The sequence below is a fragment of the Syzygium oleosum genome, unplaced genomic scaffold (assembly GCF_021117445.2).
Source record: "Syzygium oleosum isolate NSW1041296 unplaced genomic scaffold, Sole_v2.1 Sole_v2.20, whole genome shotgun sequence".
Lineage (NCBI taxonomy): Eukaryota > Viridiplantae > Streptophyta > Magnoliopsida > Myrtales > Myrtaceae > Syzygium > Syzygium oleosum.
Genome location: NW_026607504.1, coordinates 5,140,580 through 5,156,522, shown reverse-complemented (window position 1 = coordinate 5,156,522; position 15,943 = coordinate 5,140,580). Strand labels below are relative to the sequence as shown.

At 38.5% G+C, this 15,943-nt stretch overlaps 3 protein-coding genes across 7 annotated transcripts; 1 reads left to right on the top strand and 2 right to left on the bottom strand.

Annotated features, from left to right (window-relative positions):
* The first annotated feature begins 531 nt into the window (after positions 1-531).
* On the top strand, positions 532-3,783 carry LOC115693086 (protein CHAPERONE-LIKE PROTEIN OF POR1, chloroplastic). 2 transcript variants are annotated; one of them, XM_030620057.2, is made up of 5 exons: positions 532-701; positions 1,526-1,702; positions 1,810-1,865; positions 2,704-3,154; positions 3,365-3,783. In XM_030620057.2, the coding sequence occupies exons 2-5, from the start codon at positions 1,560-1,562 to the stop codon at positions 3,513-3,515; spliced, it is 801 nt and encodes a 266-aa protein (XP_030475917.1). In that variant the 5' UTR covers positions 532-701; positions 1,526-1,559; the 3' UTR covers positions 3,516-3,783. The 2 variants fall into 2 exon arrangements, with proteins under 2 accessions (XP_030475917.1, XP_030475915.1); XM_030620055.2 differs by having other exon boundaries at positions 535-701; positions 1,807-1,865.
* A 1,695-nt stretch (positions 3,784-5,478) lies between these two features.
* Positions 5,479-12,296, bottom strand: LOC115693085 (probable serine protease EDA2). Of its 4 annotated transcripts, none has more exons than XM_056320471.1 (13): positions 12,045-12,296; positions 11,052-11,177; positions 10,719-10,874; positions 9,904-10,086; positions 9,583-9,699; positions 9,406-9,459; positions 9,257-9,328; positions 8,400-8,590; positions 8,215-8,309; positions 7,237-7,311; positions 6,664-6,747; positions 5,754-5,902; positions 5,479-5,635 (listed from the first exon to the last, which is right to left on the bottom strand). In XM_056320471.1, exons 1-12 carry the CDS (start codon positions 12,228-12,230, stop codon positions 5,787-5,789), a joined length of 1,455 nt encoding a protein of 484 aa, XP_056176446.1. In that variant the 5' UTR covers positions 12,231-12,296; the 3' UTR covers positions 5,479-5,635; positions 5,754-5,786. The 4 variants fall into 4 exon arrangements, with proteins under 4 accessions (XP_056176446.1, XP_030475914.2, XP_056176444.1 ...); XM_030620054.2 differs by having other exon boundaries at positions 5,479-5,711; positions 5,804-5,902; XM_056320469.1 differs by having other exon boundaries at positions 5,804-5,902.
* Positions 12,297-14,050: 1,754 nt separating this feature from the next.
* LOC115693089 (glyoxylase I 4-like) lies at positions 14,051-15,385 on the bottom strand. The gene is made up of 3 exons (XM_030620059.2): positions 15,085-15,385; positions 14,847-14,961; positions 14,051-14,604 (listed from the first exon to the last, which is right to left on the bottom strand). The coding sequence occupies exons 1-3, from the start codon at positions 15,267-15,269 to the stop codon at positions 14,314-14,316; spliced, it is 591 nt and encodes a 196-aa protein (XP_030475919.2). The 5' UTR covers positions 15,270-15,385; the 3' UTR covers positions 14,051-14,313.
* Between the last annotated feature and the right edge of the window lie 558 nt (positions 15,386-15,943).

Sequence of the window (15,943 nt, the reverse complement as noted above, 5' to 3'; positions counted from 1 at the left end):
TTTTAAAACACCCGCCACACAGTACTGGTGACACCACCTTTCGGATGCATATCAAGTTATGCTCTGCATTTGTCCGAGGGGTAAGTAAAGCGACAAAATCAGGTTTCAACATTCATACATGAGTATAATCTGCTTTAATTAACGAGATTGGATTTTCTCACTTTGATAACGTTACAAGGAACAAAAAAGTAGCACGCTTTTCGAAATACCCGCGACACAATACTAGTAACACCACCTTTCGGATGCATAATTAAAGTGACAAAATCAGATTTCAACATTCATACATGAGTATAATCTGCTTTAATTAACAAGATTGAAATAATTTTGGTTTCTCATTCGCGCCTCAGAATTTAAATCCTCTAAACTTCACTCTATCTCACTAGGATTTTCACGCCTTGTCCGGCAGGCATCACCAGCCTCACAAGGGCAAAAAGAACTTGGAAGTTTTTTCAGAGAGAAGGATAGTCATTCCGTCGCTGGGACTTGAACCGGGGTCTCTCGGGTGAGAGCCGAGTTTCAATAGAGAGAAGCAAGAGGGTTCAAGACGCACGTCTGCAAAATCCCTCTCTCTCTGCTCGCCGCCCTTCCCCATATCCGTTGCAATGCTCGTCGACGTTTTCAACCCTCCCTCTCTGAGAAGCAGCAGATAAACGCCAAGGACGCCCATCCCCCCCGCTTCGCTCTCTCTAATCGCAATCTGGGTACGTCCCCCTCTGTTTCTTCTTTGAATCGATTTTGTCTCATGGGTCCTGCTTTCTCGTTCCGTGCTCAGTCCAAGCTTGTCCCTTTCAGCTCTTCGTTCCTAGGACAAACTGGGTTTTAGTTTTGCTCTTGCCTGCCTTCAGGTCTTTTCTTGATTGTTGCAGTTGACCAGCATGAACAAGCAAAGCTCAGTTCATGGTTGCTTCTGAATTTTTTCTCGTTGGTAAAAGATTCGTCATGAAAAAAACGGGGTTTTGTTTGAGCTGGGAATTCTTTATTTTTTCTTTCAGTACTTTCTTGGACCGAAGCACTGTAAAAGAAGAGCAAGACCCACCCGCTAAAGTGGCGGATTTTCTTTGCCCTTCGAGGTCATTGACATCGATCTTGTCCTTGAGCTGTGATTGCTGAGAATTTCCAAGACCCCTCGGGATAGAACATTGGGAGGGTTTACTGCAGAAATGCAAGCTATTCAATCTGGACAAAGCTAGAGTTTAGTGTGTTCTTTAGACATAGCTTGGGTGCAGCATATGATCATTGTAGAGAATTTGATGAATGAGAGAAGTCCACGCTTGTGGCCGTCAGGTCAACACTGTCTTTGTAAAGTGCAATTGGTGTAAATGGACGGTGTTAACCAACAATCCCTATGACTTGAGAGTGTCATAGCAATGCCATTTCTTGACTGTCTCTATAGAAATGGCTAAAATTAAGGGTGATAGGGTATTTGTGATTTAGATACAGTTAATGAGTGCAGTGAAACGTTGCGCTACTCATTTTGCACAACTGATCCTGTTTAATATATGCACTCTGAATTTGAACTTTGCAGACAGATTGCCGATAGCTAACAAACTGAATCAAAGATGACTCTCTCCGGATTAACCGTTGGTCCGTCAAAATGTTTCTTGATACCTGCTCGAGGTGCCAATTCCTTATCCGTAGAATTCCCAGCCCTTATTTCGATTGCAAGACGTAAAGGAAAGTTCAGGTCCCTGCATGGAGGAAGGTATTGCGCCTGTGAGGAAATTCTCATGATTATTGAAAATCAACCACTTGGTTCTTTGCAATTTTCTTACCTTATTTATTGGGTTTGTTCATTGAAATTTGCAGCAGACATCAAGCACTAGTGATCAGGTCTGCGATGGATGCTTCTTATGGCGACCCCACTGGTATCAAATGCTTTCTCCATTGTCATTCTTACAAATAAAAATTGATTGTTGGATTGATTTTTCTCTCTCTCCCATTCTGGAGCTATTGGAATATTAAGGTGTTGGTTTGACAGAAGCAAAACAGTTTCTTAGAAACACAATTTTGGAAAAGCTTGTGAAAGCTGGTGACTATTGTTAAAACAGAGGTGTACTTTGAAGTGATTGAAAGATTATATGAGTCTCTTTTTGTTCCTTACAGTACCTAATATTTTATGTCCAAGTCTTATTGTTTCCATTTGTTCAAACTGAATTAGGCAATGAGCTACTTCAAGAAAGCAAGATATATGCCAACTTTACTACCGTCTTTACTTTAACCTCTCATACCTGTTGGTATTCTTTTATTACTTATAGTGGAATTTGCACTGGGGAACATTTTCCAGGTCATTTGTTCCTCATGCTATAAGTTTTCTGATATTTGAGATGTACCCTTTCCTGAGTTCTGTCGAGCTATGGAGTCAAGGCAATACAGAATAAAAGCATGAAATGTGTAAATCTTATTTCATGGTTATCAACCTACTATGAGCGTGTCATTGAACTCCCATTCAGAATGCAGATTGTGATGGTTGTTCACCATGTCAAAGCCCATAGGACTAATAGGTCATTCTGAAAGGACCTATAGTACTTAAAACCGTTTTGTATTTGCCTGTTGAAATGTTAGTTTTCACGTTGAGTTAATTGATGTTTTGTCATGGCTAAAAAAAAAAATTGATGTTTATCAAGAAAAAATTGAGCTAAATAATGATACGATGTGTTGTTTTGTTCTCCACATTACTTCATCCTACTTTACTGGCCTCTTCAGGTTCGACCATCTTTCCTAGAATAAATGTAAGGGACCCGTATAAGCGGCTTGGAATCAGTAAAGAGGCCTCCGAAGATGAAATTCAAGCCGCAAGGAATTTCCTTGTCCAAAAATATGCAGGACACAAGCCCAGTTTGGATGCAATTGAATCTGCGCATGACAAAATAATCATGCAGAAGTTCTACGAGAGGAAGAACCCGAAAATTGATGTCAAGAAAAAGGTCAGGGAAGTAACTCAATCCCGTGCCGTGCAGGCTGTCATGAGCAGGTTTCAGACTCCGTCCTCAAAGTTTATCATAAAAACAGCTACCGCATTTTTAGTACTTGGACTTCTCACCGTGCTTTTTCCAACGGAAGAAGGCCCCACTCTTCAAGTAGCCATATCCCTAATAGCGACCGTATACTTCATACATGATCGGCTGAAAAGCAAACTGCGAGCTTTTCTCTATGGGTACGTAGATGATATACTTGGTGCTCTTCATCAATTTCAGTTGACGACTCTCTCTAGCTATTTATTTATTTTAAATTGGTGTATTCCTGGCGTGATAGTTGTTTAGCTCATTCCTCACCATACATACATCCGTTCTTGTCAATCTAACTGCCCCATATGTCGAGTACTTGCAATGGATGTGATGGATTCATGATTTGTCTCCATATGCAGGGCTGGTGCCTTCATTTTGTCATGGCTACTGGGGACATTCTTGATGGTCTCCATAATACCACCTTTGTTTAAAGGACTGCGTGGTTTTGAAGTAACAACTTCACTTATAACCTACGTTCTGCTCTGGGTTTCTTCTACTTACTTGAAGTAGGAAATTTGGTGACCTTTGAGAAGACCCCAATTTTGATTGAAAGTGGCCTGATATGAGAGTGTTCTTGGTTTCTTCAATCTCCATTTTCATGATGGCTCTTGATGGTAATCATGTATCCATTGACAGCTTGAGCCTTCTTCATTTGTCTTCTAGCATTTGTTCAATGAAAATGCTGGAATAGGATGAACAGTTTTGAGATGGCTGTTTTATTGTTTGGAAAAGGAAAAAGCTGTGGAAATGAACTATAGTGACCTTTTGACTGTGGTAAGTTTTCCGAGTGACCAAAAAAAAAAAAAAGAAGACTGGTAAGTTTTTGTATTCCATTCTTCTGAAACTCATCCTTGTGGAGCAACGATGTTTGACGTTGTGGTATGCATCGATGGAAGTTATAGCTTCGTGAAAATTCATGTGGGGCTTACGAAGAAGTTATTGAAGTCGACTAATGGTAGGGATATTTGTTAAAAAAAAATAGGTTTACAAATTGGGTCGCGCTTTTTCCATTCCTCCTTTAGCTTAGACACTCATTTTCTTTGTGTTTTGACCATACCATCCCTTGTGGGTCCCACCACTTTTGATACTACTCTAGAAGAGTGATTTTTTTAATTATTCGATCCTTCTTCTTTTTCCTTGCGGGTCGCACTTTCCTTTTTCTTCTTTCTTTTCACGTCTCTGACATCTCAGTTCTTCATTTTTGCAAATCGTCTTTGTATTTTCTCTCTAACTAGCCATTCTCTTGGGCCTCCCACTCCTTCTCCTTCTTCTTCAGTAAATCTATCTTGCATCTGCAATCCCTAAAAAACTGCTTACTTTCGCAATCGTGGAAATTCCTGATTTTGTGATTCAATTCTGCGTTTAGAGCATAGTGTGCATCAAAACAGTGTTTGTGAATCAATTGCAAAGTTGCTTTGTAGTATATAGCATACTTACGTCTTATAAACTTTTTCTTCCTCTGGGTTCAATTTTTTACTATCGTTTCCATAAGTTCTTCATCATCAATTTTGTGATGTTGTTGTTGCTTCTCATTAATTGACTTGTTTATAGGATATGTTTAATCTGGTTGTTTGATCTTAGGAGAATTGAGGTAATCTATTTTTAAAAAAAGATCACCTTTGTAGAGTTGTATTGGAAATGGCTCGCTCCATAAAGGATAGTACGGTCAAAACACAAAAAATGGGAGTATTTAAGCCAAAGGAGGAGTGGAAAAAGCGCAACCCTTACAAATTTTGTGACAATCTGAAACTGGTTAATTAAGTGTGTTCTATTCATATACCCAACAAGAATCTGGCAATTTGCAAATTACAGACCAAAAACAAAATTTGCAAATTTAATGTTTATACCATTGTTAATATCTATGTCATTATTGGGTAAAGTTTCCGCGAAGTAAGCGCTCCGATGAAAATGCAAATTTTGCCAGTAGCAGTTTCTAAGGTGAGCTTTTATAAAACCCAAAGTCTCATTAGGTGATTTTCTTATCGTTATTTTTTCTTAATTATTGTTACCAACGTACTTGCAACACTCAACTCAAATTCTTCTACCAGAATCAAAAGAACCTTGCCAGAGAATGTGTAGGGGACTGAGGATGATTTGCTCTTCCATGTGAAGGTGAACTCACTCCATCGACCCAGACTTGGCATGTGAGACTCGGCATGAACACAGCGCAGGCGTATCTGACGAACTGTCACAACATATGCTTATAAAGTGGTTGAGGTGGCGATCAGTTTGAATTCTAATGCACATTACTGCGATAAAATCAACAAGAAGAGTCGTCTTTCCATACTCTTAACCTGATCTGATGCTAGTCCTTCATATTGGAAGATGTCAAAGCATTTCCAGCACGGGAAACTAGCCCTCATGGGGCTCAAACGATTTGTTTAAGACACTAGTATCAGAGACGGTCAAAGAAAGCAGACTTCTGTGTACTTCATCACATCAAATGAATGGCAACGTTTTAAAGAAAGGAAGATGGAAGTAAGAAGATTGACCTTGAATTAAAAATGAGTTACAACAGCCATTTTACATCGTTGGAGTATTTATTCTATATTTACAGGTGAAGGTATCGACATAACAATTACAGGGGTGAAGCAAAGCAAATTATTGCAATTGTCGATTCACACCAAGTCCTGGATAGACAAGTGCAACTAAGCATAATCAGGATGGGGGTTACAGTATCCTTCATAAATTAGAATTAAGCATCTCCTGAAAAGATTATCATGATATCACGGTTAGGCAGTGAACCACCTCCCAAATTCACGTTCACCATGAGCATGCACTTCAGATAGAGCTCCTACCACTATTTTGGCATTCAGACAGCCACAAGTCTATGTTTTCTGTGATCTGTTGCCTTACTTTGTGGACCGCATCTGGGGAGCTGCAGTTCTGGGCATTGCCTGAAAGAAGCATGACACTCAGACAATGTAAACTTAGAAAAATTTCTTTACTAGAGACAAAAGTAATTGAATTGCACACGATATTTGCTTTTCCTAAACTGCAAAAACACATTCATAACAGAAGTCATTCTAATTAAGCTGGCAAGGGTGAATGTCAATGTCAAACTCCACCGGAAGCTCAGGGCCAGTGGCCGGGAAAACTTTAGCAGGAGATGATATCAAGGGTTTAAACCTCACTAATCATTCCTCAGTTGCCACGCCAGGAGGAGAAACTCAACTGCGCACACACTATTTTTGAGACTAGGACTACCTGTTCTCAATAATTCCAGTATACTTCTTATTTTTAAATAATTCACTTCGGGCAGCACTTCATTTTCATCTTCTGCTTCTGCTCATCTCTTCTAATATCAGGAGACAGCAACACTTATTTTTGCTTTGTATTTTTCATTTCAAATTTTGTCGTCGTAAGGGGGGAAATCATGAGTTTATTAAAGAAAATAATCATATCTTGAAACCGTCAGGACCAGCAGAAGAAGAGCCAAAATGAGAAGAAAATAGGCATGGCACGAGGCAATATCACCAAGTTATTCATGCAAGAATCAAACCGAAATTTCCATTTTCCACAGTGACGACATTCAGTTCTGCTGCGCATTCACGCCACTGGAAAATGAAAGTCTCCCAATGAACCAGCATACGGTAGTCGCAACCATGAATATTTCGTAACTTTATGCAGCATGTAAGTAGATCCAAGCCATCCATACCTTCAAGGCTCAGAGGAGACTGTGGGCACCCTCGCATATCAGTTCCATGTCCGCAATTATGACAGGAGATGAGGTAGGAAGGCACTGACAACATTTGAAATTCAACAGTAATTTCAGTGTGAAAGAGAGTGACAGAGAGAGGTCCGAAAAGCATAAGCAATGGAACCCCATATGAACATGTAACTGCGGATGTACTAGACCAAAGAAGTATTACGTGGAAAGATCTTTGACAGTTTATAGAGGCACTTCATTTTATATTCTTAACCAAAGACATTAACGCACGCAGCAATTCTTCATCATCGTTCAGTCTAACAGCACGGCACCATAAATTGTTGTCCATGTAATCAACAATAACAATAATGAATAGTATTGATATTTATGCAAGAGAAAGATTAATGTCAAAATGCGTAGGGAAGTTTAGGTTTATGTCATCATCTCATGGAATGTGTGTGTTAAGCATGTTGCTAGCTTGAAACCAAAGAGAAACTTCACGATCATGTTCTACTCTTCACTAATTGAAACCAGTGGCTAACAAAAACTGGTAAATGGTCGTCTGAAATCATGGGAACTTACTATCTGGTGAAGAGATCTGTTTTGAAGCATGCCGCCATGGATCTTGAGAGCCATTCGTGAAAATTATCTTTGAGCCTGGCAAAGTTACACCTTGATGTCAAAAGGAAGCACACAAGTTTCTTTTTGATAAGAAGTATGTTATATATACAATGTGTGCCTATTTCCTGACAGCTTACACTTATAGGGAAAACTGTCGCCTGAAGCTAAGACAGTATCAGAGTACAATCATGAGTTCGAATCTTGACACTCTCCTATATTCATTACGCATATTTGTCTGCTCCCTAATTATCTTGTGGATGTGTAAGACCTTACACTCGAGGTGGAGTATAGAAAAAGCATGCTAGATATACATTAGGAGCCTGTTTCTTGACAGCTTTAACTTTTGGGGCTACAAATAGATAACTTTGATGAAAAAAAGCTATGTGCAGATTTCAGAATATGCTCATGATGTGTCATGTACTATTATATATTTCATTTGGTTTATTGTCAACATTATTTAACCAGATTCATTTTCAGCCCTTGATATGACTTTTCATTGATGCCTATCAATTTACGCAGAAAGACTTAAATAAACAGGATTGTAAGCATTTACTGAAGAATGCTAGCTACAAATACAGTAGTCTCAGCTCGATCGTCAGTTATAATCAGTTAAATTATAAGAGTCCCAGAAAACAGGGAACGGACATTGCATGAAACTCTATACTATATTAAACAGTTCCATCCATCTGGGCTTTCGTAATTGTGTGTTCCAGATTTAGATGTCTGATTTTATTTGTTGCTTGGCTTTTCATGAAAAGGATAAGCTCAGAAATTGCCAGCCGCTGAATCTCCCAAATTAAAAATTGGAACTTTACGATTAAAGAAGTATCAAGAACCACAGAAATGTCCAGTCAATTCCTAAGAGAAAATCCATATGATTCTTAAACGTATGGATAACGAAACGCTAACGAGCCAAACTAGAAAGATTAGTGCTCAGACCTGCTATTCTTGTGCCCCCATAGTATAAATTTGTTGCATCAACGTCAGGATATATTCCCTGGCCGAACACGTTCTTGCAAAGATCTAAATGGTATCTGTTGTGACACAAGAAATATAGACTTGGGTATAAGATTCACACGGAAAACTAATGTAACAAGGAATGAAGAGTATGGAGATGAGAATACCTTGTGTCAACTTTTGACGAGCGGACACTGTCATTGGAGGGGGCCACCTGAAAGTATGCAACTTCAGTGCAAACTTGGAACCACCACAACCGATCGCTCCTATCTTCATTAAGAGCTGTGTTCTTCAAGTGCTTTTGACTATAACTAACGCTATCTGCATAATTGTCTTTAACATATTTGGCATAAGCACCCTGCATAAACATTTCAATTTGACCAAATAAAACTCAGAACAAAAGCTAAAGAGGAGGAGCACACCCCTCAATTTGTTTTAGGTGTCCCATGTTCACTCAGATAAAGCTTGCATCACAATAATATTGAATATCTGTTTGCACAGCTACTCCACAGAAAACAATTTGTGGGCGAATGATGACACATGTTTAAATAAAGTGGATTAATTATTGACTATGATTAATTACTGCACTTGTTCAAGAAGCATCATAAGACACAAATCACTCACAAATGTCTAACGGATATGTGTTGCCAAAAATTAGGAATCCCACCACATAGAAAGAGAAGATTAACTTTGTGGATGGCATAGAAGTAATGGCAAACATCCTACTGTCCAGGGAATAGTATATATGTGGAGAAATTTCATTGTCTCAAGGAAGCTCTTCAAGCATGCATGAATGATAACCATGCCTTTGATCTGACTAAATCATCTCAACTCAAAAAAATCTCCCAAAAGCATTCAACTATGCTATTCTATATGGCAAAGCTAGTAAAATTATATACAATTTGCGGTTGCACTATCAATCGGAGGAAACGTTTTCAAAGGTATAGACAACTTCAACATTTACTTCCATAAAGCTCTAGAATACAATAAAAGAATGAGGTTAAGGCAGGAAAAAGTTTCTTACCACCAAGTCCTCCCCATGCTTCTTAGCTTGAATAAGAGGAGAGCACAATTTATCGGGATTTCCATATTGGAACTGTGGAGGATGAAATCTTGAATATCATTACCTTGTAAAGTAACAAAATAAATGCAAATGAAAAACGACATGCTTACAGCTGTAACAGCAGCGTCTGCCAGAAAATACAAGAAGTCACCATCGATCTCAAGCTGCAGAGTATGAGAAAGATTACTTTCAAAAAGAAGTGGGATCAAAAAGGATTACACATTGCACAACAGCTAAACACATTTCTGAAGACATAATCGCCATATTAAGGAAAGAGGAATTCGAACCTCAGCAGCACCAAACAACTCCTTCAATGCCTTTCCATTTGATGCAAGCCGTTGCTCAACAAGTTGATTTACTTCCTGCAATGCAGCCTTACATTCCGGTCCAGCTGAAACACCAATCTAAAGTTGGAAACAACAGTAGAAAGTTTTATTTAGTCGGAGAATATTTCCAATTATTTCTCAATACAGATCAACTGGAACATCATAAAGGCTGAAGACAGCAGCCAGACATCAAAATACACCGCACAACATAATCATAACCCCAACTTCTTGGCCTTCTGGCAAGTTTAAAAGGACAATACTGGCAATAAAGATGGTCCTTACCTGCCGGTCAAATTCAGGGAAATCGTACACAGCTTGAACAACGGCAGAACTTGCAAGACTTCCACATGTCAAATGAGGGAACTTAAGACGAAACCACGCACTGAGAGCTCCAGAATAAGAAATGCCAAAAACAAACCAGGGGTTTCCGGCATCTGTTCTATTGAGCTTCAGATTTACTGAATCCTGCACATAGTGTCAAAACAACTAACTAGTCAGACCGCTAGCAGACATCATGTGAAAGGGAGACTCACTTCAACACACAGAAGTAAAGACTTTCTAGAAGAAATGCTAAAAGTTTCTCCCAAAAGAATCTAGCACATGACTTAGCCATATTAATAAGCATCACTTGCAAACACACGCCAATCAAATTAATATGTGATGGTCGCAGGAAGAATAGTGTAAAGCCAAATCTTCTCATTCCAGCAACCCTTGTTTTCCAAATGCAGTAATACCCATCAGAGCCAACACTTCAATCAAACAAAAACAAAGGCAGGTCATCCAATCACTCGGAGGGATTGTTCTCATGTCATGTGCACAGCATGCAAATGATACCTAAATCAATTTCTTCCCCCATGTGCTAAATTTTCAGTCAGCTCTGCGGCAATGTCTTTTCGCAAGTGAAGAAAGGACACTTTGACCACATCCCGGTTGTACATCAAAATAATACTAGCTTTAGCTAGTAACAAGATTACGTCATTGATGATTTTTCCGAGTTTCAGACCATCTCTCTTCTGAAAATCAAGGTTTCTTTATGAAACTTCTATCACCATTGTCATTCATGGAAAATCACATGCTTAACAGATACGAAAACTTGCCTGATAAAATTGACGAAAGGAAGCCAAGTCAGAGAGTGCCTGTTTAGATGATAAGTATTTCAGATTTGTTGTTGTCAATGATTTGAAAGGAGAACTCTTCCCATAGTATCGATGCTCAAGTGAAACCACAGCAGCTCCAAACTTCTTTGCCAAAACCTGCATGAATTAACAAGGGGAAAATTTTTCAAAGAATCAAAGTTTAGGATAACCATGAAATTCCAAATTTTTCTCTCTGAATGTGCCAGTATAATGCTTAGTGGGATGCTAACCGCTTTATAGTGATTTCATGATTGGCATGCTTATACTAGCCAAAAGCTAGCAGAAAGTACTTACACTAACGTAGTCATTCACTATCCCATTACATGCAGATTCACCGCAGATTTTCAAAAATATTGGTCCATCCGGAAGCTGGAAATAGTCGAGGTACTCATAGTAGCGCTGCGCAAATTGATGATGATCCTGATAATGAAAGTTCAATTTCCAAGAGTTAGCAATAGCATGATGCCCTTTTCTGAAGATCGCTATAAAAGAAATTCAGTTATAGTGCTCCCCTACGTTACATGTTGAGTCGCTTCACGACAATCCACAATGGCATAACAACTTCAACTTCAAAGTTAGAAGACAGAAAGATAAAAAGGGCAGAAAAACTTCGGTTTATGTCCAGAAACACAATGTAGAATCCGTTATCGTAATCACAGAAATAGAATGTGCAAAAGGGTAATATGAGTTTTAGCAATTAACAAATATTAACGATACTTAGAGATCAAACCCATGCAAAACATGGTCAAGTGCACTAGTTTAGATATGTCGTCAACTATTGGCCTTCTGTACTTATTTTGCAAACAATAATATTGCATCATCTCTCGTTTGAAGGAATGGACCACAGAAATCTTCGAATTCTCATGTGTACTTTGACAGAGAAAATATAGAAAAATTTGTTCAAGTCCATAATAAGTGGGTTGCCAATGAAATTCGCTAATAATTAAGTTAGCGGATATAATTAAACAATATGCACAATTTCGCGTGGCGAAAAAAAAGTTAATTTAGAGTATCCGATCAATCGTTACCCCAATTCACAACCAAATCGATCGTGTCCTCCAAACTCAATTAGTTCAAAGTTCGATCGGATTAACCTTCAAAACGGAAGCAGGAATCTATTACGAGGGAAAAAAAACTGATGGGTGTTAGCATTTCAAGCAGCTCATCCCCGAGGACACCGACCACCAAACATCGAGCGACCCGTTACCTACGAATCAACATGAAATCGAGCGAAACAAAAGAACAGGATCATCCGCAGAGAGAGAGAGAGAGAGAGAGAGAGAGTACATATGGAGAGAAGTGATCGAGGGTTTGGTTGAACCAGAGCTCATCCTTGGTCAAGTAATATCCGGCACCGTTGCCGGAAGATTGGTGAAGCAAATTTCGGTCCCTCGCGTAGCCATCGCACAAGGCCACGAGCATCGACAAGAAGAGAGGAGTCAGTATCGAGATCGGGCTCATTGAAGTCCCCATGGATGGAAGTCGCTTCTTCTTCTTCTTCCTCCTGTTCAAAGAATCAGTTTTTGCAGAGGAAAGGTTCGCTTTTTCCTCTTTGTATTGGCATACCAGATGATTTGGGAACACTAGTATCGGGGGTTCAACACCCGCTTACAAAATTAATATCACGAAAAATCTTAAAATTTATCGTAAATTAATTTTTTGATCACTAAAAATCTTAATCTAATACACTTATGATAAATTTATCCGCACTCCATTTTAAATTACATGTAGCACATTTCTGACAAATTTACGCTCAGTTAATTTCTCTTAAATTTTACCGTCAAATTGTAGAGTTGGATAACATGTAACAGTTGATGGTTATACTAATTTGGTGTTTTACCCCTCCATTTGTCAGATGTTTACTAATTTGTGATTTTTTGTAGTATTAATCAAATTTAATATAGAGTAAATTGTTTACAAGTGTACCGATTTGGAGTTTTTTCTAGTAAAAAAATTAGTCTGTGGTAAATTTATTATATGTATACCAGTTTGGGGTTTTTGATGGTCAAAAAATTAATTCGGAGTAAAATTATCATATATCTATTAGTTTGGAGTTTTTCATGATATTAAACCCTTTTTAAAAATTTTCCTAGGACAAGTATTAAGTAATTCCGTAATATCTACTCCGTAAGGTGCACCTTCTCTTTAAAAAAAAAAATTGCACCTTCTCCTGTTGGAACCGTATGATGAAAGCAAGTAACGCATTAAAAATCTCACTTGACCTCTGCAATAAGTTTTGCCAGATAATCACATCCCAATGAATGAAAGCATAGGACATCTAGCAAGTTACAAAACTGATGGGATTTCTTTTGAGCTTCTCGTTTAGAACCGTCTCTACTTTCTCTTTTTAAAATTTTCCTAAGATTTCATTTTGTTTTAGCTTCTCATTTAGCATCGTCTCTATTTTCTCTAATTAAATTTTTCCCAAGTGACGAGAGAGAGAGAGTTGACTTGGATGATTTTAGCGATCCAAGATGTCCCCATCGACGTGTCATCATTTTAAACAATCACATCAAATGCCAAAATTGGTATTTAAGGATATTAGTATCCAATTTGGCATTCTCAACCACGAACCGTAATTTTAAGAAGGCTTTACGGTAAAAGGAAAAAAAAATACTTAAAACTGAGGAAAATGATTTCTCCATTCCAATAGGAAGAAATCGTTTTAACTCCTTTTCATGTGCATGTTCACTTAGAGCTTCAATTTATGTTCTCTCTAGCTTGGTCTTCACCACTCTTTGGTTCCTTTTGTTTGGATACTGACTTTGGTACCAATCTTTGATAACTTTTTTCGGAATGGAGAACCATTTTCACGTGAAGTTTTGCGAACACCGAGAAATTACATATGTTAATTATTTGCATTTCCATTTTTAGGTTGCTTTATTTTTATAGTAAAAACATAAAATTTATATTTCATGTATTACTAATATCTTAGACAAGCAATTTGATATTATCTTAGTATCTTATATTCGGAACAAAATACAATTACAACGTAGAGAATAATTTTTAATATAAGATCTAAATATCAAAAAGATTTTTCTGTCTCACTTTTAAGTACAACATTAAACAACTAAAACCAGCCATTTTACTTGAAAATGATTTTCACAAAGAACATTTTCCTCCATCAAGAAGTTTTTCACAAAACAAATACCCAAGAACAGCAAATCCAGAGAAATGGAGATACTTGATGGACAAAAAGATAACTATGTATTTATTGAACAAAGAGACTATTTTTATCAGATTTTCTCATTATCTTATTAAAAACGATTTTATCCCATCTTGGAAGTGCATAGTTTAGAATTAATAGTAATCACTCATATTTTTGTAACACACATAGTTGAAGAGGAACATGTGATAATTAATCACCCTTAAACCCTTCAACAGCCAATTTATGACACTCATACGTATTTAGGTCCTTTAGTATTACAACCCTTCAAAACAACAAGACAGTGTACTTAATTTCACACAAATTGTCAAAAGAAAAGCATGTTGAATTTGCTGCTGCTTCTTCAACCACCGTCTCTGATCTTTTCCTTGTGAACTGAAACTTGAGCTCTCAAAAGGAGAAGTTCATGATGTCCATGCTGAGGCTCTCCATCATCATGGTCTCCATGAATCCGCAGTTGCTCACGGGCGCTTTGTTGAAGGTCCCCAGCTTGGGCTTGAACGGGCAAGAGGAGATGGGGATGATCGGGATGTTCTCGCAGTTGCAGATCTCGACCATGTACCCGTCGGGGTCGTGGAAGAAGACTTGGTCCACCTTCGCCCCCGCTTCCTCCACCACCGCTGTCACGTACCTCATCCCCATCTCTTGTAGTCTCCTCTTCACCAGCCCCACGTCCGTGCACTGTACAAAGAAGGCAAAACCACCCAGTTATGGTGACGTCTATGCTTTCTAAATCAGTGGATGCAACGAAAAATTGCGGGTTCTCGTCTTGTTCTACGGTTACTTTTGAAACAAATCCTTTTAACAATTGAGCAACTAGGACTAGTAACTCAAATTCAATTGTGCCTAACAGTTCTACCAGTTAATGGAGACTTCTTTTTTTCTAGAACAGTTAATGGAGACTTATGCTGTATCAAACTTACTTGGAAAGACATATGGTTATCCTTGGGGTTGATTGGACGTGGCTCGTCAATGGCGTCGTTTTCCTCTATTGATGGGTTCTCAATCAAGTGTAACCCTATTCCATAGTTGTACAACCTGCGTATCAAACACACAACACCCACCGAGAATCATGCACATGCAGGCGGGGGACAGTATGAAAGTGAAATAATGTCTTTCATATCAATAACTCGAAAGAGATAAAGTTAGAGAGAGACGGACCAAGCTCCATTGAAGTTGAAAGAAGAAGGGCGTTTGATGAGGACGAAGCCGAGAACGTCCTCGTAGAACCTCACTGAGTCCCACAGGGACCGGCACATCAACGAGAGGTGGTTCAGTGAGAGGAGAGGCAGTGCTTCGCAGCCTCCCATCACTTCCTCAATCTCCATCTTTGCACCCATCATCATCTTCTCTCTAAGAGCTTGGTCGCCCCTCTTCAGCTTCTGATCCTCCTCAAAAAGTTTCTCTGTGTTGTTCTTCGTTTGGTCTCACTCGAGCATATGTGATGAATGGAATGAGTGGCGATTAGTTCCTTTTTAAAGAGACGGGGTCATTTTGCTTTAACTTGAAAACTTAGGCAAAAGAAAAAAAATGTTTGCGAGAGGAACTTTCCTCGCAGATTCTCTCTTGGGACAATGTGGATGCCCTTCGTATCAAACTATCTGATTTGAGTTTGGTTATCTCCTATTTCGTACGCACCTTAGTGTAAATGTTTAATCCACGCCAACCCTATCGAATGTAAGTTGTTTGTATTCTGAAGCTTAATTAGCACGATGAAATTATGTCACCTGTTTTTTATATTAATGAAATGTTTGGAACTCTCTTTGAGCACCCGACTAATCTTTATTGAGAGTAACAATCCTCCTTTAATCTCACACATGTCGAGTCATTACCGAAACCATAGATAAATGCTCAATATTGGGGTTGCCTCGAGAGAATGAGCAAATGTGGTGATTCAAACTTAATTAAGCTTTGGGCATGAAGAACGATTGCGCATATCACTTGAGCAACCCTTTTGAGGTTAAAGTATTTGTCGAGATTAAATTTATTATTACCGATTATCAGAGATATATACCATTTC

Excerpts from the sequence above, each read along its gene's own strand:
- LOC115693086 (XM_030620055.2), top strand. The coding sequence starts at position 1,560 with ATGACTCTCTCCGGATTAACCGTTGGTCCGTCAAAATGTTTCTTGATA. Across the intron at positions 1,703-1,806 it reads AGGTCCCTGCATGGAGGAAG|CAGACATCAAGCACTAGTGA; the intron begins GTATTGCGCCTG and ends TGAAATTTGCAG. Across the intron at positions 1,866-2,703 it reads TTCTTATGGCGACCCCACTG|GTTCGACCATCTTTCCTAGA; the intron begins GTATCAAATGCT and ends TGGCCTCTTCAG.
- LOC115693085 (XM_056320469.1), bottom strand. The coding sequence starts at position 12,230 with ATGGGGACTTCAATGAGCCCGATCTCGATACTGACTCCTCTCTTCTTG. Across the intron at positions 10,875-11,051 it reads TAGTGAATGACTACGTTAGT|GTTTTGGCAAAGAAGTTTGG; the intron begins GTAAGTACTTTC and ends TAATTCATGCAG. Across the intron at positions 9,700-9,903 it reads TCCCTGAATTTGACCGGCAG|ATTGGTGTTTCAGCTGGACC; the intron begins GTAAGGACCATC and ends TTCCAACTTTAG.
- LOC115693089 (XM_030620059.2), bottom strand. The coding sequence starts at position 15,269 with ATGATGATGGGTGCAAAGATGGAGATTGAGGAAGTGATGGGAGGCTGC. Across the intron at positions 14,962-15,084 it reads TTCAACTTCAATGGAGCTTG|GTTGTACAACTATGGAATAG; the intron begins GTCCGTCTCTCT and ends TTTGATACGCAG. Across the intron at positions 14,605-14,846 it reads ATAACCATATGTCTTTCCAA|TGCACGGACGTGGGGCTGGT; the intron begins GTAAGTTTGATA and ends TTCTTTGTACAG.